The sequence below is a fragment of the Staurois parvus genome, unplaced genomic scaffold (assembly GCF_062004578.1).
Source record: "Staurois parvus isolate SC_StPar_1 unplaced genomic scaffold, SC_StPar_1.0 ptg000287l, whole genome shotgun sequence".
Lineage (NCBI taxonomy): Eukaryota > Metazoa > Chordata > Amphibia > Anura > Ranidae > Staurois > Staurois parvus.
In genome coordinates, this window is record NW_028318083.1 from 7948015 (window position 1) to 7971760 (window position 23746).

The window sequence follows — 23746 nt, forward strand, 5'->3', positions numbered from 1 at the left end:
TTCATGACATTTATGGTTTGGAACAAGTAAATGAGGAACATGAAGTTTCATTTGTTGTGCTTAAGTATAATCAATTCTTTTCAATTTTCTGCATGCCAAATAGCATAATGCTACATACTTCCTAAAGTGCTATTCAAAACCTTTTTTGAATAAACCCTGCAGAGTAAACAAAGGTTTGGGTGACTGGGTGCCTTTCCTGGCAGTCCTGATACCCTCGACCATTGCAATTTTAAATGGCTTTGTTTAAAGGAAAGAAAATAAATGCTGAAACACTGACATGAAGACAATTTGGTTTGTCAAGTGATACTTTATATAAATATGTCTTACTTGGTTTTCGTATTATAGCCAGATAATTGGATGCCTGCACTGAACTGTGTGATCTACAGTAATGCCCTATGACCCTCATTAAAAACATCATATCGATGACAAGATGACAATAATTTTCATCAAGCCTCCTACCATTATCACATTAGGAAAAAAACAGTTCAAAACTATTTACTTTTAGTTGGAGAATTAATTTTAATTACACTACTTTGCAACTTACATCCCTTCTGGAAATGCAAATTCTCCCAGTCTCCACAATAAATAAGTGTTAGACATGGGACTTTTTTTTGTTCTTTTAGCCAGTGGGCTGAATGAAACAAAAAATGAACAGATTCCTCCATCACCACAAACGAGGTAGATGGAGGCATCCCCCACACAGGGACATTGTGTTTTTACAGCAATACTCTCTGCTGTCAGAATACACTGAACAGCAGCTGCAGCCAATTGGCTGATCATCAAATGTTTTCCAACATCCTAGGACAGCAGGCCGCATAAACTCATAAAATTACATATCAAATAAATCAAAACCAGAACACATTAAATGGCATTTTAAAAGGCCACAGCACTTTATTAGTATTATCATAAATCAGTCAAATAAATTCACCAAAAACAAATTATGTGTTTATTATAAAATATAACAATACACTTCAATTATTAATAACCAATAGCTCAGTTAGTTGAACTCAAGCCTAAATTACACAGCAATTACAAACACCCCAAATGCCAGTACTTGTTCATAGAACAAGTCTGGCCTACCCCAAAACCGCAGCCTTTTCAATGCAGTTCTGGAGGTCTAGGTTAAAGATATCTAGAGCAACATCTGATATATGTATCCCATCTTGGCAATACAATCCTGAAATGCCTCCTTCTAAACCAACATGCCTGTAAGAGAATCCATCTATCAGAGGTAAGTATTTTTGCATCGCCCTATTAATCCTCTTTCTGATTTTTTCCATCATTCTACACTGAGGAGAGCAAATCCATGGGAATGCAGGCCGCACTTTATCCCTCTTCCCCGAATAACTATACTTAAATAATTTAATTTCAAATAATGACACACACACAACATTTCTTTTTTTTCTTGGCATAAAATTTTTGGCTACGGCACTTTTATTGGTAATTACAAATAACATAAATTAAATTTGCAATATAATTTATTTAAACATCTTACAATTTAATTATCAACCATGAATAAACTTGCTCAGTCTTTAAGGACTCACCCTATCTGAAATAATTCAATCAGTAATCAATAAGTCCCCCTTTTCTATAGAAAAGGTGACACAAACCACATAAATAGTGCCTTGTGACAAGGGAGGGAGGGTAGGGAGCCTGTTGGCCAACTCTGACCGACTGTGGAGAATTCATTCACGGAGTGCCTTTATATTATGAGCCCCCAATATTCCAGAATGTTCCATGGTCACATGGTTTTCCCGCTTTTTTCCATGGTCATGTGCTTACTCTCTTCCCGCTTTTTTCCTTATCTGATTTCTTAAAGGGACCCTAACCTAATTCCTACCTATTTCTGAGGATAATTTTTTTTAAATTTATTTTAAATATAGAGGTATGGCGTCCGCATGCCCATGCTTTCGGGCTCTTATGTTTGAGTCCTCATTTTTAATGGGAATGCAGGATGCACTTTATCCCTCTTCCCCGAATAACTATACTTAAATAATTTAATTTCAAATAATGACAAACACACATTTGGCTTTTTTTTTGCATAAAACTTTTGGACTCTGCACTTTTATTGGTAATTACAACTAACATAAATTAAATTTGCAATATAATTTTTTCAAACATCTTACACTTTAATTATCAACCATGAATAAACTTGCACCAGCCGGATTTGTCCCACAATGTCCGGCCTACCCAAGAGCCGCAGGCCAATTCTATAGTATTTTGTAATCCTAAATTAAAGATATCTATACCCACTTCAGATAGATGCACACCATCTGAATGATAAATACCGCTAAATCCTCCTTCTAGATCCATGTGACGGTATGAAAATCCACCTATTAGAAGCATGAATTTTTCCATAGACTTGTTTAGTCGTCTCCTAATTTTAAAAATTTTTAAATTGAGGATTAACTAACCATACAAGTCTAGGGACTACTTCTGAAAAGATAATAGTAGTTTTTGGGGATGATAAGTGGAAACAGTGTAAATCCCGTTTCATCATGAACATTAGTTCTAAAGTTTTAACGTTGCCTATATCATTTCCTCCAAGGTGTATAGTTAATACAGTTGTGTTCAAAATAATAGCAGTGTGTTGAAAAAAGTGAATAAAGCTCAAAATCCTTCTAATAGCTTTTATTTCCATACACACAAATGCATTGGGAACACTACACATTCTATTCCAAATCAACACATGAAGAAAAATATATCAAATTTGTGTTGTTCCTTTAAAAAAAATGAAGAAAAGTGAATATTAGACTGTTCAAAAAAAATAGCAGTGTTTGTATTCTTCTTTACAAACTCAAACATTCACTATATAAACTGAAAAATATTTGAAGATTTTGCTTTCCTTTGAATCACTTAATTAATATTTAGTTGTATAAGCACTGTTTCTGAGAACTGCTCTACATCTGTGTTGCATGGAGTCAACCAACTTCTGGCACCTGTGAACAGGTATTCCAGCCCAGGATGATTAGACTACATTCCACAGTTCTTCCCTATTTCTTGGTTTTGCCTCAGAAACTGCATTTGTGATGTCACCCCACAAGTTTTCTATTGGATTAAGATCCGGGGATTGGGCTGGCCACTCCATAACGTCAATCTTGTTGGTCTGGAATCAAGATGTTGCACGTTTACTGGTGTGTTTGGGGTCGTTGTCTTGTTGGAACACCCATTTCAAGGGCATTTCTTCTTCAGGATAAGGCAGCATGACCTCTTCAAGTATTCTGATGTATTCAAACTGATCCATGATCCCTGGGATGCGATAAATAGGCCCAACACCGTAGTATGAGAAACATCCCCATATCATGATGCTTGCGCAACCATGCTTCACTGTCTTCACAGTGTACTGTGGCTTGAATTCAGTGTTTGGGGGTCGTCTGACAAACTGTCTCCGGCCACTAGAGCCAAAAAGAACAATCTTACTTTCATCAGTCCACAAAATGTTGTGCCATTTCTCTTTAAGCCAGTCAATGTGCTCTTTGGCAAATTGTAACCTCTTCAGCACGTCTTTTTTTCAGCAGTGGGACTTTGCGGGGGCTTCTTGCAGATAGCTTGGCTTCATATAGGCGTCTTCTAGTTGTAACAGTACTCACATGTAACTCTAGACCTTCTTTGATCTTCCAGGAGCTGATTGTTGGCTGAGTCCTTGCCATTTTGGATTTTCATCTATCCATTCGAATGGTAGTTTTTCGCTTTCTTCCACGTCTTTCAAGTTTTGGTTGCCATTTTAAAGCATTTGCGCTCATTTTAGCTGAGCAGCCTATCATTTTCTGCACTTCTATATATGTTTTCCCTCTCCAATCAACTTTTTAATCAAGGTACGCTGTTCTTCTGAACAATGTCTGGAACGACCCATTTTCCTCAGAATTTCAGAGAGAAATGCACTGTAACCAGCGTGTACAACATTTGCTGCGTTCCTTCCTTAAATAAGGGCAATAATTGCCACCTGTTTTTCAAAGAATGAATGACCTCACTAATAGAACTCCACATTACTATTATTTTGAACATGCCCCTTTCAATTAGTGATTCAATTACACAGAATCAGCAGCATGCATGTCATGACTGTTGGGTCTGTTGGATTTCTATTACTCTACTACACCTGCTAGTAAATTGTTTGCCATGTAGAAATATCATTTCTACCAAAAACAGTGATTGACCAGGTTAGTGATGTCTGACTGCTATTATTTTGAACACAACTGTATATCCAGAGAAGGCCAAACTTCAAACAACCTAGAAAGATGAAAAAACATGCTAAACCATTTGAGATCACGTATCCCTTTCCATAAAATTAGAATTTTAGCAGGATCCATTGCTAAATTAGATGAATATGAACGTTGAGCCACTCTTTTCAAAGCCCAGTAGACAAATGAATGTCCCAATATCCATATATATCGTCTATCACCTAAGGAATTAAAAAGACAGGTTAGGTCTAACATATAATTGGAAACTCTGTGACTCCCATCTACCTAATTTTTTTATTATTTCATCATCCAAGCCCATTTTTGCAGCTTCTGTAGCTGCACCAATTCAAAATGAATGAGATGTAAATTTAAATTGTATAAGACCTAATTTTTTTATGCATTCCTTAAATATGACATTAAATTGATACCTAGCTAAAGGTGATGCATCAACATGTACCAGAAAAAGACCAGTCTAATATTCAAATACTTTTTTACCATGACAAAAGGGCAAATATCCTTGTCTACACAAGTATAAAGATTAATCCATTTTCCTCTTCCAGCCTGATCTGCTTTTGAAAATGGAATAAACTAACTCCATTTTCCAAAACAATCACATTTTGTAGTAATAAAGCAGAAATTGCTTTTTTATTTGGGGGCAATAGTTCTGATATGCGTAATGCTCCAAAAAATGCTAAAATAAATGCCACATTAAAGAGTATAAATTAAAATTCTGAAAAGCAAATTTCTTTGGTAATCATACGTAACTTTTATTAACAATTCAATAAATATAGGATGTCTTGAGTCTGGAAAATAATTATGTTTTTTATATCCCTTAAGCGATTGTTTCACAGAAAAGAATGATGTAATTGCGGGAAAATTAATTAACTTAAGGAAAAATGAAACACCTGCTAAAATTTTTACTATATGGCTATAAGCAAAATTCATGTGCATTAACAAGCACAAAAAGGAAAGAATTGCATTCTCAGACAGGGAATCAAATTGAAAACCCAATTCTCTGGAAAACTGCTTCCATGTATTCCATGCATGTGAATATTCAACCCATGTGTTGTTAGATACCAAATTTTTTTATGGCCTTTATCACTAAAATAATTTAAATCAGGTTCCACAGGTGATCTGGACACTCAAAACCTTTTAAATCTGATGTCGGAAGTAATTGTCTGAATCTTGATATCTGGAATTGAGATAAAGTGTCAGCTATTTGATTTTCTTTTCCTGGGACATATGTTGCTTTAATCCAAACATTAAGCTTTAAACATTTCAAAATTAAATATCTAAGCAATTGTGCCACAAAAATGGACCTAGATGATAAACAATTTACTGCAGACATAACCCCTTTGTTATCTGTCTGTAACAATAGTCATTTGTTGGAAAAGTGCTCTCCATATAATTCCAACGCTACTATTAAAGGAAATAGTTCTAGCAAAACTATGTTCTTTGTTGCGTTCATTTGAATCCATTTTGACGGCCATTTACCACAACTCCAATGCGTTTTCCATATTGCAGCAAAACCAAATGAGCCAGCTGAATCAGTGAATAATTCAAAATCAGTTGCAAAGATAAATTTATCTTAAAAAAATTAACGACCGTTATATTCTTAAAAAATTTTAACCACACTCCTAAACCCTCCTTTAATTTATAAATTAATCTTACATGTGAGAAAGGAGATTTTAATCCAGAAATCACTAAATAAAACCTGCGTGAAAATATTTTTCCCACTGGCATTATTCTAGATGCAAATGCTAGAATACCTAATAATGACTGTAATTCTTTTAATAATACTTTTTTTCTTCTTAAAAAGTCTGTTATCATTGTTGTCAATTTTTCTATTTTTTCTCTTAGCAGTCGAAATTCAAATTTTTCTGTGTCTATCAATAATTCCTAAAAATTCCAATTTTGTGGTTAGAGAAATCATTTTTTAATTTGCTAATGGTATAATGAAATGTTGCATTACTGTACTAAACATTTGCAGCATATATAAATATATTGGCAAAAATGCAGGGTCTATAAACAAAAAATCATCCAGGTAATGAGTTATCCCATTCTGGCCTGATTCTTTTTCAACCGCCTATTGTAAAAATTTTGAAAGTTTTTCAAAATACACACAAGACAGTGAAACCCATGGGTAAACTTTTATCGTAGTAAAATTGACCTTCAAAATTAATACCCAATGAGTTAAATGCTTCTGGATAATAGGTAATAGCCTAAATGCCGCCTTTATATCTGCCTTGGCCAGCAATGCTACTTTTCCAAATTTTCTTATTTTATGAATGGCTTCCTCAAATGTGCAATATGATACTGACGCTAATCCGTCATCTGTTTCATCATTTAGCGAAAAGCCTTTTGGGAATGATAGGTGGTGTATAAACCGATACATATTCGGTTCTTTTTTAGGAATAATACCCAATGGATTTCGAAATGGTGGATCCCTAAAAGGACCAGCCATGCATCCTTCTTTTATTTCTGTTTCTAATTTTTTTCTAAAAATATGTGAAAATTGAACTACAGACTTTAAATTATCTACAATATTGCATCCATAACCTGAAAATATTGGTAAAGGAAAACCATTCATAAAACCATCAGTTAAGAACGCATGTTTTCCAAATTCACTGGTGTGCTGGTTTTTTGATAAATTATCTCTATTTCCTTGAAAGACCATGTTTCTTTTGAAACATTTAAGAATTGGATGTGGTCCTGAACAATGTGAACATTCGTGTTTGTACCTACATGACCCTGCCCACTTACATTGACTTTCATTGAATGTGTAACAATATCCCCTTTTATAAGGGGATACTGTAACTGAAGATTGTGGTTTTTGAAATATCTGTTTTTGTGGTAATATTAAATTTAGCCACAAGCCTACATCTTTCATACCCCATTTTAGTGATGGATATATAGATAGTTTCTGCCGGAATGATTCGTCGTAATGATACCATCCTAATCCTCCAAAATTTTTATAGGCCTCCAAAACTTGTTCCAAATGTTGGAATAAACCACTGAAATATTCTGGGTGTTTTTCCCGTAGCACACTAGAATATATTGCAAAAGCTTGTAGCCAATTATGAAATGATCTCGCTATTGGTCTACGCCTATCCTCATCTATTGTTTCTTCAGATTTCTTATCTGTTTTGCCTGTGAAATCTTTTGCTGAGGGTAACAATGACTGGATTGCCAAAAATTCATCTTTCCATATTTTTTCTTTTAACTGAATTGAAAAATGATATCCCAAAGAGGATATTTCACATGGCAAAACTTCTTTTAAACACGTTCCTGGTACTGAAGAATTAATATTAATTCCCAAATTATTTTATCTATACTCAAGGCACATAAAGTATTAGGCATTTTATCATTAGCATTAACATTACTATCCTTATTAACCCAAACATTAGCATAACTATTATTTAATAAGTTAGTACTATTAACATTTTGGCTTAAATTATTAGTAAGTTTAGTAATGGAATCTAATATATTTTTTAATAAGCTGTTAAACTCACCATTTCCACTAGATGTCGCTGTTTCGATTTCTTGAGCCATTGGAGCCCTGTGCTGACCTCTGCTGCCACCACTGGAGAAAGCCGGGATTGCTCGCACAGGCTCATTTATTTCCAGACTTTCCCGAGTCAGATTGAGTTGAGGTTGTTGCCCAGCAACCGCTTCGGAAGCCATAGCCTCTCTTTCAACTCTGGGAGGGATGGTGTCCGCATGCCCATGCTTTCTGGCTCTTATGTTAGAGCCCTCGTTTTTCAAGTGATAATTTTGGAAAATATGATCCTAGTATTAGAAGAAGTGAACTTAAACCTATAAAAATCATTTTTATGGCGAATAACAAATCTAAAGTCCTCATTTTTCCTAAGTCATTGCTGTCACGACCCGCGGCCGCTGCCACCAACAGGCGACAATCGCACAGCCGCGACTAACAGTAATACGACACGCCCACGGCATCAGACCCCAGACCCTCTCACCAAACTCGTGACCGAAGGGCCGGCCGATGCAAAAACCGCGGTGTGACGTGCGTAACAAGGCCCCACCCAGCTGCACCCTACACAGCGATTGCCCAGCTAATGGACTACAATCGGTGCCTGCAGCCTGAATGCGCTTGTTATTGGGTCGGGTTAGTTACGCAACTAACCCTCTACTGACACCACCACTTTTGTCGGAGACTGGGAAACTCCTGTTATCAAATATACACTATAATGATTGAAATATTGATCTATATAGCACGGCCCGCGGACCTACTATACAGAAATATAACCACAGTAGCGTCTCTTCAAAGGCAGGGATTCGTGAATTGCAAGTAAGCGCTTAGAAACAGTTTAACACTTTCAGAAAGAAAGATTTATTACTAAAAGCGTTGGATGCAAATAAATATGTACAAAGAGATATCACAAAAATATATATATATGTATATAAAGACACAGCAAACATAGAATAGCGAGGAAATTACAGGGTAAGTTACTTGCCTTGCCTGGTTTTAGCAAATTCAAGATGCAGAGCAGAAAGGTTCTTTGATCTCCCCTTGTTACGATGTTGCTGGGAGATCTCTGTCAGTCTCTTTCTGTGACAAAAAACTTTTTACTCTCTTAAAGGTCCCTCTCAGGGAAAGGGAGGGGGGCTCTGACTTGGGAGTGGTCATTGGGAAACTCTACACTAAATTACCAGCTCATATCCCGTGATATGAACCATACAGTTGATCTGAGGAAAGTTCAGTTCTCGGGTCCCTTTGATAAGGTGTGGGCTTACATAGTATTGGGTGATAAAAGTGACACCTTTGTAGACAGCTTGTCTCCACTTCTAATATCTTAGAGTGTTCCACCTCATCTGCCAGGAGATAAAGTCTGCCTCACAGGAATGCAGGGGGGATGTGAGGATTCCAGGAAGACCTCAAATACACAGGCAGAACACGAAAAAGAGAGTGTAAAGGGGGACTCCGCTCCAACAAGGATGAGCAAGTTTGCCACAATTGCCACCTAAATATATTAATAAAATAGATGGAGAGGGCCAAATTTGATGCAAGTTAGATAAAATAAAAATGACACCATCTCTAATGCCCTTCCAAAAAACATTTAAATGTTCAGATGACATGGATATGTTTTCTGAATAACTCTGACTTGCTGCTCTTTTAAGTGCCCAAAAAATATAAGAGTGCCCAATGATCCAAATACAGCAAGGCACAACTAAGAAATTAAAGAAGAAGGTTAGGATGAATGTACAATTGAAATCACTTGGATTCCCACCTACCTAAAGACATGATGCTGTCTTCAGACAAACCCTTGCATGCAACTTCAGATGCAGCACCAATTCTAAAGGAGTGTGAGGTAAATTTAAATTTCTGCAAACCCGAATGTTTAAGACTTTAAAAGGAAATAAAACTGATATTTAGTAATGGGAGACCAATCCATATGAATAAGTAAATGACCTGGATGAGAAGGTCTACAAGAAAATTAATTCCGGACCGTCTTAACCAGACAAATACTCCTCTTTTCATCCACTGTCAGGGAAAGCCATTGACCTTTACCTAATTGATCTGTCTTGGACTGTTTAATAAAAATTTTTATTACTGATTCATCAAATACGATATGGTCAACATAAATACCAGACAAACCTAATTTATTATGGAAAGTAGTATTAAGTTCTGAAATTCTTAAAGCCCCAAAAATGCAAGAACAAGGGCTAATTCAAATAATAAGGCTTCATATTGAGAAAAACAAACAATAGAGGTTACTTGACATAGTCCAACTAAATTAGCCTTCGAAATGGGTCTTCTAACATCCAGGGCAAAATGCACTTTTTTATACCCTTTTTGTGCTTGTCTGACCGAAACATATTGCATATAGGACAAAAGCTTCCTTAACCTAAAAAAGAAAGAGATTCCCGCCATAGTCTTAACTATATGGCTATAAGAAAAATGACGTTGCATTAATGAACATAGAAATAATAAAATGGTACGTTCTGAAGGAACTTCAGAAAAACCTTTGTTCTTAGAGAAAGAAACCCATTTATTCCAGGAAGATGAATAGTCCACCCAAGTATGCGGTATGACCGAATCCTTAATAGCCTGCAAAACAGCCATAAAATTAGCCTCCACCAGTGTTCCGGACATAAATGACCCTCTGTATCTGCATTGGGAAGAAGCTGACGGAAAAGGTGAATCTGAAAATGAGATAATGCATCAACAGGGTGTTAGATTTACCTGGAATAAATTTTGCTTTCAGCCAGATATTAAATTTAAACACAAAAATACTAAATGTTTTAGAAATTGAATAACAAACAGAAACTTGGAGGATAAACAGTTGACTTCAAATAATACACCTTTATTGTCAGTGTGCAAAAGAATACACCTAGTAGCAAAGCTGGATCCCCATAACTCAAGGGCCACTACTACTGGGAATAGATCTAGTAAAATAATATTGTTGGTAGCTTTTTTAAGCACCCAATATTCAGGCCAGTTCCCACAACACCAGTGAGTCTCCCATATAACCGCGAACCCTCCTGATCCAGCTGCATCCGTAAACAAATGTAAAGCATCAGCTAATGCATCTATAAATTTTTGAAAACATTATGTGCCATTGAAATCTTCTAAAAATCTCGACCAAACCATTAAATCCTTTCAAAGACAGAGTAAGTCTAATATGCTTACAAGGAGATTTCAACCCTGACATAGCTATATATAGGCGCAAGGAAAAAACTCTTTCAGCCGGCGTGAGGTAAAAGCTACCAAACCCAACAAGGATTGCATTTCCTTTAAAATTACCTTTTTCTGTCTTAGATAAATGAAACATTAATTTTATCTTGTTAATTTCTTCTAAAGGTAAAGAAAATTCCATCAATTATGTGTCTATAAGAATTCCTGAGTATTCTAAAGGCACTGTCGGAAATACCGTTTTCTCAGATGCTAAGTGAACGCCAAAATATTTTGTTATTTGGAAAAATAAACTAAGCAAGTCAGAGCATTGATTTGAATCTGGGGGGGGGGGGGGGGGGGGCAATAAACAAAAAAAAGTAATGGATAACGCCAATACTGCCAGATTCAAAATATATCACCCAGTTTAAAAAAGAGAAAAATCTTCATGTAAGAGCAGGATAAAGCACAGCCCATTGGCAATCATTTATCATAAAAATAAAAACCATCAAAATAAAAACCTAACAAACTGAATGCCACTGGATCTATAGGAAAAAGTCTAAAAGGTGACTTTATGTCCACTTTGGCAAATAAAGCCCTTCTTCCAAAAGCTAGAATCACCGAAATAGCATCCACAAATTAGGAGTATGATATTGAGCATAGGTAATCATCAATATCATAATTTAAAGAGCTCCCTTTTGGAAATAATAGCTGATGAATCAATCTAAAAGAATTAGATTCTTTTCTGGGAACTACTCCAAGCAGTGTTATATGGAAATTCTCAAAAGGAGGCTCTGTAAAAGGGCCCACAACCCTATGTTCAGCAATTTAGCAATTTCTTTGAAAACATTTTCATGAACAATTTGAGGAAAATGATCAACTGATTTTAAATTAGGAACCACTTCACAACCAGTGCCTGAAAATTTAGGAAAATCAATTGTGAAACCATTAATTAGAAAAGTGGCTTTCTCCCTGTTTGGATATTGACCCAACCAGGAGCGCATTTTTTTTCTATTTTTTTAATAACATTTTAACACTGGATGTTGGCTCTGAGGAAGAGGCAAGTCCTCAAAACGCATCAGCCTGTTGGAGGTCCAGAGTTCCCATTATAGATGCACACGTAGTGTGGATCGGACTAAGCTGTTCCTATATGATGCGCCTTTGACTGTATTTTCATTTTGTGAGTACAATACCTACTTTTATCATTAATAAATACATTTTTAAAGTAATGCACTAGGCCAGTGTGCCCTCTTTTTGCTTTTCTCTACTCAGTATACTTGGACTTCCCCGGTCTTTTGAGAGCAGCAAGGCGTGCATATTCCAAGAAATTCTTGATGTGGTCTTATCCTTTTGTAGTCCATCCTTAAACGCAGGAGTATTTGGGTTTGCCATTTCTGTACTAGTGTCCCAGTGCAAAAAGAGCACTCATAATGCCTATAATGGCATGAAGTGTTTCACTTACACTGCAACTCATTGTATGGAAAGCATACTCCTCTCCAGGGGCGGACTGACAACTCATGGGGCCCCCGGGCAATAGAAGATCATGGGGCTCCTGTGTCCTTGCCCAAACTCAAAAAAGCCTATGAAAAAGGTATTTGGGGCATCTCATGGGGCCCCCTACTGACCCCGGGCCCTCGGGCAGTGCCCGAGTTTCCAAATGGTCAGTCCGCCCCTGCATTTTGGGGATTAGAAATCGATTTATTAATAGTTTTCTGTTGTAAAATAAGGTTTAGCCATAGGCCGACATCTTGCATACCCCATTTTAACGATGGATGAATTGCCAACTTTTGACTAAATAACGCATCATAATTGAACCACCAAAATTTTTATAAGCTTCTAAAACGTAGTTCACATGTTAAAATAAACCGCTTCGTAAGTGTGGGTGTTTTTCAGCTATTTTACTATTATTAAATGCAAAAACTTTGCAACCAATTACAAAAGGTTCTCGGGATATGCCTACACCTATCCTCATCTAATTTATCCTCAGATTTTTTTTTCGTATTTGAACATAAATTCCTTAGCTGATAGAAGAAGTGACAACACGTCTACAAAATCATCCTTCCATATTTTTTATTTAATGGAATTTGGTAAATGAAAACCAAGTGGGGAAACCTCACACGGTACGGCTTATTTAAAGCTTTTTTCTGGTACATACAACCTGTAGGAGCAGGAGGTACATTTTGGATCAATTCAGTAACAGAAGAACAAATTGGATTAACATTAATAGAATCATTAGCACTTGTATTGTTATTTAAATTAGATATTGATTTAGCTATTTCAGATAAAGAACTAACTAAATTAGACATCATAGCTAGCTCGTTACACTCACCCTGAGCATGAGACTGCTATACTTCAGGTACTGAATTAACACTGCATCTGTCTGAGTGGCTCCGGTATCAGCCTGTCTACCAGAGCTGGACAGCTATTCAATATTAGATGTGGCTGAGGTAAGGTTCTCTGTCATCTGCACTGAGGCAGCACGCTACTGTTACCTAGAAACCACAGTGGGGACGGTGGGGGGAGAACAAACTGTTCCCTGCCTACCATTTGTGACCTGCCTCACCTACCACGAAAGCTGGACCTGGAGACTGAAGGGGAGAGGGACTGCCTTTTCTTCCTATTACGGTGACTGGGGCCAGCCTCCATGCCGTAATCTTCAGGACCGCTGTCACTCAAGCGCTGCTACTCCTCATGCCTAGACGTGAGCTCCTTTCCTCTCACAGGTGGATTACTCCACCACACATGGTGGCGGTAAACCTGCTCTTCTTGTATGCCCAACTCTCCCGGCTCCATCCCAGCCAGACGCTGTGAGTTCGGGACCTCTTCCACAGCCACGATGCCTTCCACCTGCGCCTCTTCTTCTCTTCCCTTGGTAAGTGCTAAGCATGCTGGAGCCATGCTTCACCTCCACCTCTCTCCGCCCACTCCAACACTTGCCTAAGAAGCATCTTCATGACCGGCCGCAGTTCAGCTTTTTTGAATAGCAGGTTCGGTGTGAGGGAATTCTTTGCCTCCAAATTATTAAATAGGGTCTAGGAACCTTCCAGAAGATTCCAAGGATTCCCATTGGCTAGAATTCTTTACAGCAAATTACATTCCTTTTCTCTCAAAGTGCACTCCAAATATGTATATGCAAAAATTAAATTATAAACCATAGGAAACTCCTGTAAAACAGTGGCGGAGGGTGACCGCAGTCCCATGTAGGTGAGCCTAAAGAGCTGTGCCCCCCCCCCCCCCCCCCCCGTTTTCATTGTTCGACAGAAACAAGTGATTTCTGTTGAACAGGAACAGCTACACAAGGATAGAAATTCTGCCAGTCCCTGCTGAACCGACCAAGTCAGGTATTGGTCACTTTCTAGCAGATTAGAAACATCTGCTGTCTTTATTTTTGAGGACTGGTAGGCAGAAAGACTGTGGTGCATGAGAAAATGTTATGAAAAGAGCTAAGATTTCTGTGCCTCTGTTGTGAACTTTAACCAGTTCCCGTCCGGCCCATGTAGATAAACGGCACTGCTGAAGCGGGTGGACATTTCTAAAACATCCCCCCGCATCCTTTGCCTGTGCACGCTCAAAGATTTGGATGTATTTCCAAATTACTATTGTAATTTGTATTTCCAAATTACAATAGTAATGAATTTAAATAAATCTGAAATAACTAAACAAAATGATGTCCGAAATTCTAACCGAATTCAAAAATAAGAATAGAATAGAGTAAAACAGAACAGAATAAAATAGAAAATAGAAGACTAGACTAAAATAGAATAGAATAGAAAAGAATAGAGTACAGAACATAATAGTTTATAAAATAAAAGAGAACAGCAAAACAATAGAATAGAATAAGATAAAAAGAATATAACAATCTTCCAAAATTCAAATAGAATTAATTCAAATTCGAATAAAATAGATTGTAATAGAAAAAAATAGAATATATAAGAAAAGAACAGAATAGAAAATAAAGGAATAGAATAGAAAATAATAGAATAGAATAGACAGAATATAACCATCTTCCAAAATTCAAATATAATAGATTAGAATAGAAAATAATAGAGTAGAAAAGAATAATACAGAAAGTTAAATACAAGAAAAGAATGAAAAAACAATAGAATAAAATAGAAATAATCTAACCGTCTTCTGAATTTCAAATAGAATACATTAGAATAGAATAGAAAATAATAGAATAGAATAAAATAGAAAGAATATGACTGTCTTACAATATTAAAATTTTAAATAGATTACATTTAAAAAGATTATAATAGAAAAGAATATAATAGAATATAATAGAATAGAAAATAAAAGAATAGAACAGAAAAAAACAATATAACAGAATAAAATAAAATTTAACCGTTTTCTGAAATTCAAGTTTTGAATAGGGTAAATTTTAACAGAATAGAAAAAAATAAATAGAAAATAAAAGGACAGAATAGAAAATAATAGAACAGAATAGCAAAAAGAATAGCATAGAATAGAATAGGATAAAATAAAATAGAAAGAAATTTCAGATAGAATAGATTTGAATAGAATAGAAAAATAATAGAAAAGAATTTAAAAAAAAATAGAATAAAATAGAAATAATATAACCGTCTTCCGAATTTTAAATAGAATCGATTAGAATAGAAAAGAACAGAATAAAATAGAATATAACCGTCTTCTGACATTCAAATTATGAATAAAGTAAATTTGAGTTTGAATAGAATAGAATACATAGAAAAGAACAGAATAGAATAGAAAATGATAGAATAGACAAAAACAGTAGAATAGAATAAAATAGAAAAAACAATAGAATATAATAAAATAGAAAGAATATAACTGTCTTCCGAAATTCAAATTTTGAATAGAATAAATTCAAATTTGAATAGAATAAATTAGAACATAAAAGAATAGAATAGATCATAAAATAATAGAATAGAAAAAAATAGAATATAAACAACTGTCTTCCAATATTCGAATATCAAATAGAATAAATTAGAATTTGAAGAGAATAGAGAAAAACAAAATAGAATAGAAAAGAATAGAACAAAAAATAAAAGAATATTACAGAAAAAAAAATAGCAATATAATAGAAAGAATAGAACCATCTTCCAAAATTCAAGTTTCAAATAGAATAAATTTAAATTTGAATATATTAAATTAGAATAGAAATAATAGAATAGAATAGAGTAAAATAGAATAAGACTATAACCATTTTCTCAAATTTGAATTTGAAATAGAATAAAATAAAATAGAAAGCAACAGAATACAATAGATAAGAATAGAAAAAACAATAGAATAGAATAAAATAGAATATAACTGTCTTCCAAAATCTGAATTTCAAATAGAATAAATTTGAATTCGAATGGTGATTCAAATTTTCAGAATTCTGCTGTATTGAATTCAATTCAGCGAAATTCAGACAAATCTAATTCAAATAAACCAAATGAATTCTGGAAACAAATTAAACAAATTTAACTAAATGAAATTATTTAAATAACAAATTAAATGAAATGATTTTTTTCATTCTGCACGTCTAATTTTAAGTAAGGTAGATATTTGGGGTAGGCAAATATACACTATATTGCTGCCAAACGTATTGGGACATCTGCTTTTACATGAACATGAACTTTTGTGGCATCCCAGTCTTAGTCCGTAGGGTTGCATATTGAGTTGGCCCTCCCTTTGCAGCTATAACAGCTTCAACTGTTCTGGGATTTAGGAGTGTGTCTATGGGAATGTTTGACCGTTCTTCCAGAAAAGCATTTGTGAGGTCAGGCACTGATGTCGGACGAGAAGGCCTGGCTCGTAGTCTCCACTCTAATTCATCCCAAAAGTGTTCTGTTGGGTTGGGGTCAGGACTCTGTGTAGGCCAGTCAAGCTCCTCCACCCCAAACTCGCTCATCCATGTCTTTATGGACCTTGATTTGTGCACTGGTGCTCAGTCATGTTGGAACAGGCAGGGGCCATCCCCAAACTGTTCCCACATAGTTGGAAGCATGAAATTGTCCAAAATGTCTTTGTATGCTGATGTCTTAAGAGTTCTCTTCACTGGAACTAAGGGACCAAGCTCAACCCCTGAAAAACAACCCCACACCATAATCCCCCCTCCACCAAACTTTACACTTGGCACAATGCAGTCAGGCAAGTATAGTTCTCCTGGCAACCGCAAACTCAGGCATTTCCATCGGAATGCCAGACAGAGAAGTATGATTTGTCACTCCAGAGAACACATCTCCACTGCTCTAGAGTCCAGTTGCGGCGTACTTTACACCACTACATCCAATGCTTTGCATTGCACTTGGTGATTTAAGGTATGGATGCAGCTGCTCAGAGATGGAAACCCATTCCATGAAGCTCTCTACACACTGTTGAGCTAATTTGAAGGCCACAAGAAAATTGGAGGCATGTAGCTATTGACTCTGCAGACAGTTGGCGGCTTCTGGCTAGCACTTTGTGACTGAGTTGCTATTGTTCCCAGTTGCTTCCACTTTGTTATAATCCCACTAACAGTTGACCGTGGAATATTTAGTAGCAAGCAAACTTCACTGATGGACTTATTGCACAGATGGCAACCTATCACAGTACCACGCTTGAATTCACTGAGCTCCTGAGAGCGACCCATTCTTTCAAAAATGTTTGTAGAAGCAGTCTGCATGCCTAGATACTTGATTGTATACACCTGTGGTCATGGAGGTGATTGGAACACCTGAATCCAATGATTTGGAGGGGTGTCCCAATACTTTTGCCAATATAGTGTATTTCAAAACTCTATAATTGTGTTTTGATGCAAGTATGTCACACCCAGTGTTATGGTTTAGCTATAACAGTTTAGCTGTCTACCAGTCCCACCTTTTCAAGGCCTCTTATACAATCAAATGTGCTCACTATACAAAAAGAAGGGAGCTAACTATTATGTAAATTGTAGCTTGCAGTTAAAGGTTGGCATCCAATACATGTATTATAGGGAAAACTATTTAGCAACATTGCAATATAATTATTCACTTACATTGCTCCATTATAAAAGTCTAAAAATGAGATCTAGTTTTGCTAAAGCATGAAGAGAGGTGAAATATGAAGTGGGCACAAATATCTAGACATGTCCATTGCATTATAAAAAAAATAAGCTGTTAGTAAATAATATTTATTATTAATGTGGCTCTGAAATTGTCAAACAGCAACCCATTTTTCACATAGGAAGAGACACTTATCGAGGAGTTGCAGACTGGACTAGAAAGCTAATTAAAGCCCAATTACAATTTCAGTTTAAATCAATTAAAACAATTCCAGGTGCATCAAATGAAAAGTTTGCAAAGTCTTACAGCTTTTTTAAGCAGCTACAGCCTGAAAAGCCTGGTACCTGGCAGCACACTGCAGATAAGGATTCCTGCCCCTGTGGAAGCAGTGGTCTCTCTGAGGGAGAGCTCTAGCTCTGACTCAGCAATGAATATGTCAGCATTCTGCAGCAAACCATCACTTCCAACTTGTAACTTGTATACTCATAACAGTTCTAATAGCTGGGAATTAAGTTGGCACACATAGGTTAATTCTAATATTCTTAAGGGTAATTGTTTACTGCCATCTAGTGGTTGTTCAGATTGTTACATTCTTCTAATGTAGCACAGGACAGCATCTATAATATACTGTATTTTATTGCCATATTGTTTCCATAAGTGATATGATCTCTCCTAAGACCCATTACGTACAGTATTGTGCACGTTGTACAACAATTATATGATACTTGCTAACCTAGTACTGTCATCTAAGATAAAAATATATATTGTCATACAATGAGGGATTAATACTTCATTACTGAGACATAAAAAAAAACTTACCTAAAAACCAATTAAATTACTGATAAAACAAAATTAAGTCAAAATCTACATTGAGTCCATAAGGTATTAGTGTTTTTGCCTCAAAAATCCATATGGACTCCTTTATTTAGTTCTCTTTTTATAGTAGAACCCCCTATGCTTCTGTGATATTACCCTAAAAATGTAATCCTTCTGGATTTTTATTGTGATTTTGAGAAAAATGTCTGGATACATAATATTTTTTAAAAACTGTTGAGATATTGTACACATGCTCCCTACTTTTTTTCACCAGGGTTCTAGTGGTGCGTCCAATATACTGCAGTCCACATGGGCACTGCAACATGTATGCCATCCCTTCTGTATTTTTTTAGCTTTGACTATATGTTTATGTGAGCATAATTTGACCTTACTGAGCTTCTCCTTAGTAAAATGGGCTTTATGCATCATCATCATCAACAACATGAAGTAAAATGGCATTATGAATGTAGTACAGGGGCGGACTGACAACTCATGGGGCCCCCGGGCAATAGGGGATCATGGGGCCCCTGTGTCCTTGCCCACACTCAAAAAAGCCTATGAAAAAGGTACCAAGGGCATCTCATGGGGCCCCTACTGACCCTGGGCCCTCGGGCAGTGCCCGAGTTTCCAAATGGTCAGTCCGCCCCTGATGTAGTATATATGTGATTGACAACACAGTGATCTGTAATGTAAACAAAAGCCTGTGTTACACCCTTACAATCATTTCTTTTTAGCAAGGGAATACTGGGAACCTTTGGCCTAGGTGGAAAGCACGACCCACTGGTTATTTCATAGTAGGAACAATTTCCTGTGAATTAAAATGGCAACCACAAAGTGTACTGCAGTGAATGGTGGCCATGGTAATAGTTGGGGTTTCATGAACAAACTGGATAGTAGGCCCTTTGTGCTATCTGGATGTTTGGAGAAGGTTTGAGCCCTAAAAAGGCCTGAGGCTTAGAGTCTAAGTACATGCCATTAGACCTTCACCAGAGTACCATGCAAGGAGCAATGGACTCTCCTGGTGGGTGAACCAGGTTGCAGCGCTGAGGTAAGCTGCTGGAGATGACGGCTGAGCAGGGAAAGATTCAGAGCTTGGTTCAGAAACAGGGATAGGACAAAGATCAGGGTGGGAAGTAATCAAGCACAGTCATTACCCGGTCTCTGTACGGCACACTCCCAACACAAAGGCAGGAACGCAAATTGGCAGCCCCACGGAAAAAAGCCCAGTCCAGTGGGGCCCCTAATTTGCGTGCAATTGGCATGAAGGGGTTAATATTTCTGCCCTATGAGAATGTCCTTTCTTTTTGTATCATTGAATTCACCATGCCAATTATCCTTTAATGGAGGAATCATTCAGAATACACATTATAATGCATTATAATCATGCATGTATAATTAAATAGACTGTGATATAATTCCGAATTAATTACCAATACATTCATTATGGACTTCCTTTAACTGAATTTTATTTGTGTCTTTGATGGTCATTTTGACTTGGCTAGGCAATCTTTCAAATTATGTTCATATTAGCAGTTATGTTTAGTTAATGTGTTCGAACTTCAGCAGGGTGACCTTATCTTAGTTTTTGATTAAATTAATATTTATGGTATTTAAAATTTTTAGAGTGAATGCACAGGGTCCTGGTATTTACAGAAGCATAATCTTGTATTGCATTTCCTCCCCAGTTGGGGTCTATTAATATGTTATTATTCATTCTGTACTGTGCAGTCAGTGAGTATTAATGTTTGTATTTATTATAAAGCCAACATGAAAAAGTAATTTTCAAAATGTAGGTCATTTAGTTCTCCCGTTGAGTCATTGAGTTGTTTCATTAAGTGTCATTTCAAGTGTATCTAAACCCAAGAACAAAAATGTTTTATATTGCAGTTTACAAGTTTTTAGATGTGGTGACCATATTAGATTTTTAAACTTTTGTACAAGTGCAGAAAAATACCTCTTATCAATGTCAGAGATTGTGGGTCCTTGTAACTTCCTGTGGACCAAACGAAAATTTCAAATAATATTAGCAGCTTTCTCCGCTGTCTTCTATGTACCACAGAGCAATCCCCCTCTGTGGTAGAGATGAGGAGAGGGAGCAGGTGTTTGTAGTCCAATTTAGAAGTATACCCTAGGGTGGCAATACTGCTTCTTCATAGATACAGAACATTGTCATTTTAGGACAGGGTTATTGTTAGAATCATCAGGTAAGCTTACTGAAAGAAACCTGAGAAAAGTAAACTAGTGTAGCCTTCACATCTAAAAATGGTAAACTGCAATTGTTTGGATACAAGGGTTTGGATGCACTTTAATACTTTAGTGAATATATCATAGCCTTTCTTCATGCTATATGGTAGTACATGTAATTCCAGATATTATCAGTGTGTGATTTTGTTATTTAACGCTGAACTCTGGACAGTAATAAAATACATGTACAGGTCATTTTCTATCTGCTGTGCATTGTGCTGTCCATGTTAACTGATTAATAGTTGTTAAGGCAATTAGAGTATATTAGGAATTGCTGTGATATCATCTAGTGCTTCTTAAGCTGTTCTCCTGCTGCACCATCTTGGAAGAAGAATTTTCAGAAGAATTACGTCACAAAGGACAGAAAGACAGAAGAATCACATCAGACAGTATGCAATGCTTAGAAAACTATCTCACCCAAGACCCGATGGGTGGAAAAAAAAAGAGGTAGTTTTCAACTGCAGGATCCTCCTAAAGCAGGTGGGAACTGAGTTATCAATGGACAGTTTGGTGACTAGTTACCTAGCACACCAGCAACTGGTGGAATGAACAGTCTCCTTTACAGGATTAAACTTCTTTAAAACTCTTTCCAGTCCCCATTTACAGAGACTTTTCTACATATTGGCATTCCATCTGAATGTAAAATATCCTTTTTTAATTATTGTGCTGTTTTTTCTTTCTTTCTGTCTTACTTTTTTTTTATATTGAATTCACATAACTGGAATTCATGTTTATTTAAGCACAATCGGGTTTTATGAATTCATTTGTGTTTAATACTTCTAACTCATAACAATTCATTCTTTAACAATGATGCCTGGAGACTTCAAGGTACATTTTGTACCCATATACAATAACTGTATTGTTAAAGCTGCTCTTTCTCCTCGCAGGAAGAAAAGAATTACAGTGTTGTCTTCAAGAATCTATTTCAGTCATTGCAATAAATGTGGCTATTAACTGGCCTCTAGCAAATATGTTATTTTATGTAATAAAATCAGTTATAGTTAAGTAGATAGGAAAGCTAAAGCATTAAAAGGAACATTTCTAGCACTGAATAACAGTTTTTTTTTCAATACCAACTGATTGCAAGTTTCAGTACAGAAATAATGGTGCTTTTGAAAGGATATAGGTGACATAGCCACCCTGGGTTCTTCCAGCAATGACATGTCGCTATTATCTTAAACTATTGTTTTATAAAGTACAAAATCCCCATGATTAGATTTATTCAGACACAGATCAAGCTTCTAAACCCATGTTTGCTTTAAAAATCTACCAGGTTGAAAAAATAAACAATCTCCTGACTGGCTATTTAAATCAAATATAGGTTCAGTGACCAACCTTTAATACAGCATTGTCACACCACATTAACCCCCTAAAACAAATCTTAATGTCTATGTAGCACACCCTTGGGTGATGCTTGGCTAGATATATAGGTTCAGCTCCCACCTGAATCTGGTGACACCTCCGATTATACCCAGAACACTTCGACACTCTGAGAATATTTTTTATGGGTTTTATTGAAGAAGACAAAGCCTGAAAAAGAACTAGTTGATTTAACACAGGTAATGTACATAAAACACAGATACCACTTTGCATAACACAGTTAGTAAGAAGTCACAATTCACTCGCCAAAGACTCAAAAAAACTGACTAGTATCACACTGACTAGGGTGACATATGCAAGTGACATTGACACATGAAACAATAACTGTTAATGAGATTTAGCAGCTTATTGACATTTGCTATAGCAGTACTATCTAAAGCAGAAATGTCCTACCTAACCACTGGCCAGTGAGATGAAACTTAAAGTCTCTCAACGTTGGGGCCCTTTAATCAATGGAAGAGCGCTCACTCTCTGCATGGGAGAGTATTTGTAATCCAGGGGTAGCAGGATAGCACAGTCTCCTTTAAGCAGAATCTTCCAGTGAACATTGCAATAGGAAACAACAACACTTCAACAAATCTTTACCATACAGGTGAAATCCTGATGTACTGACACTTGCTCAGTATATTTAAAGCAGCAAGCTTCTGTGGGGATTTGGAACTAAAACACACTCTTCAGCTGCAGCACAAGTTTTGAGGAGACAATCACCAGTAATATACAGAGACAGAGTTCTCTCATCAATCATCAGCAGGAATAGCTAATTCTGAGCAGCTTGGGCTTTCCAAGATCTGTGTCACTCTAAGAATTAGAGAGCAGGCTTTCTCATGACCATTCTCCAGAGATGAACAGCAAATGCAGCTATATCAAAATCTCCTTTCATCACAGAATACTCACTGTTTCTGGATTGTCCTCTAGATAGCATTAGACAGTAGTAGAAATCCTCTCTCTTTCAGCAGCTCCAGACTTTGAGAGACACATGCACTTTAGTGGCTGTAATCCTGAGTGTCAGGCAGGACAATCCTTGATTTGCACACTGTCCTCCTGCAACAATTCCTCTGCTACACACTCCCAGCCCAGCCCAGGGGCTCTAGCAGCACAGAGAGTGAGACTCTTGTGACTTTACACCAGGAGCCCTTGCTCCATGCGGTCCCCTGAAAATGTCTCCCTCCCCACATGTGTTTCTTCTTCCTTTTCCCTCCCTCCTTTTCCTCCACAGCCAATCATAAGTTCAGCTACAACAGTGCTGCTATGGGTGGATCCTTCTCAGCTGCAGCAACCACCAATCAGAGCACAGTCCTGCTTTTCCTGTCTGTCACTCACAACGAGGAAAAAGAAAAAAATGCTTTGCAACTGCTGTTTAAGATTTAAAGCAACCAGCACATCTCTACATCTAAATACAATTTGGCAACTTTGGCATCTGTTGGTAAAACCATACATATCATCATAACTACTTAGTGTATCCAGGTAAATGATAACCTGTTTTCTTCAGGACAGATTGGGCCTTCATC

At 36.5% G+C, this 23746-nt stretch overlaps 1 protein-coding gene across 1 annotated transcript; it reads right to left on the reverse strand.

Moving 5' to 3' along the window:
• Nucleotides 1–1076: 1076 nt before the first annotated feature.
• Nucleotides 1077–13713, reverse strand: LOC149458355 (uncharacterized). The gene is made up of 5 exons (XM_089682148.1): nucleotides 13537–13713; nucleotides 7691–7967; nucleotides 4205–4426; nucleotides 2420–2568; nucleotides 1077–1334 (listed from the first exon to the last, which is right to left on the reverse strand). The coding sequence occupies exons 1-5, from the start codon at nucleotides 13711–13713 to the stop codon at nucleotides 1077–1079; spliced, it is 1083 nt and encodes a 360-aa protein (XP_089538274.1).
• Between the last annotated feature and the right edge of the window lie 10033 nt (nucleotides 13714–23746).

Excerpts from the sequence above, each read along its gene's own strand:
- LOC149458355 (XM_089682148.1), bottom strand. The coding sequence starts at position 13,713 with ATGGCTCCAGCATGCTTAGCACTTACCAAGGGAAGAGAAGAAGAGGCG. Across the intron at positions 7,968-13,536 it reads TGTGGTGGAGTAATCCACCT|GATCATATTTTCCAAAATTA; the intron begins GTGAGAGGAAAG and ends TTCTAATACTAG. Across the intron at positions 2,569-4,204 it reads GTTTGAAGTTTGGCCTTCTC|CAACTGTATTAACTATACAC; the intron begins TGGATATACAGT and ends TTATTTTGAACA.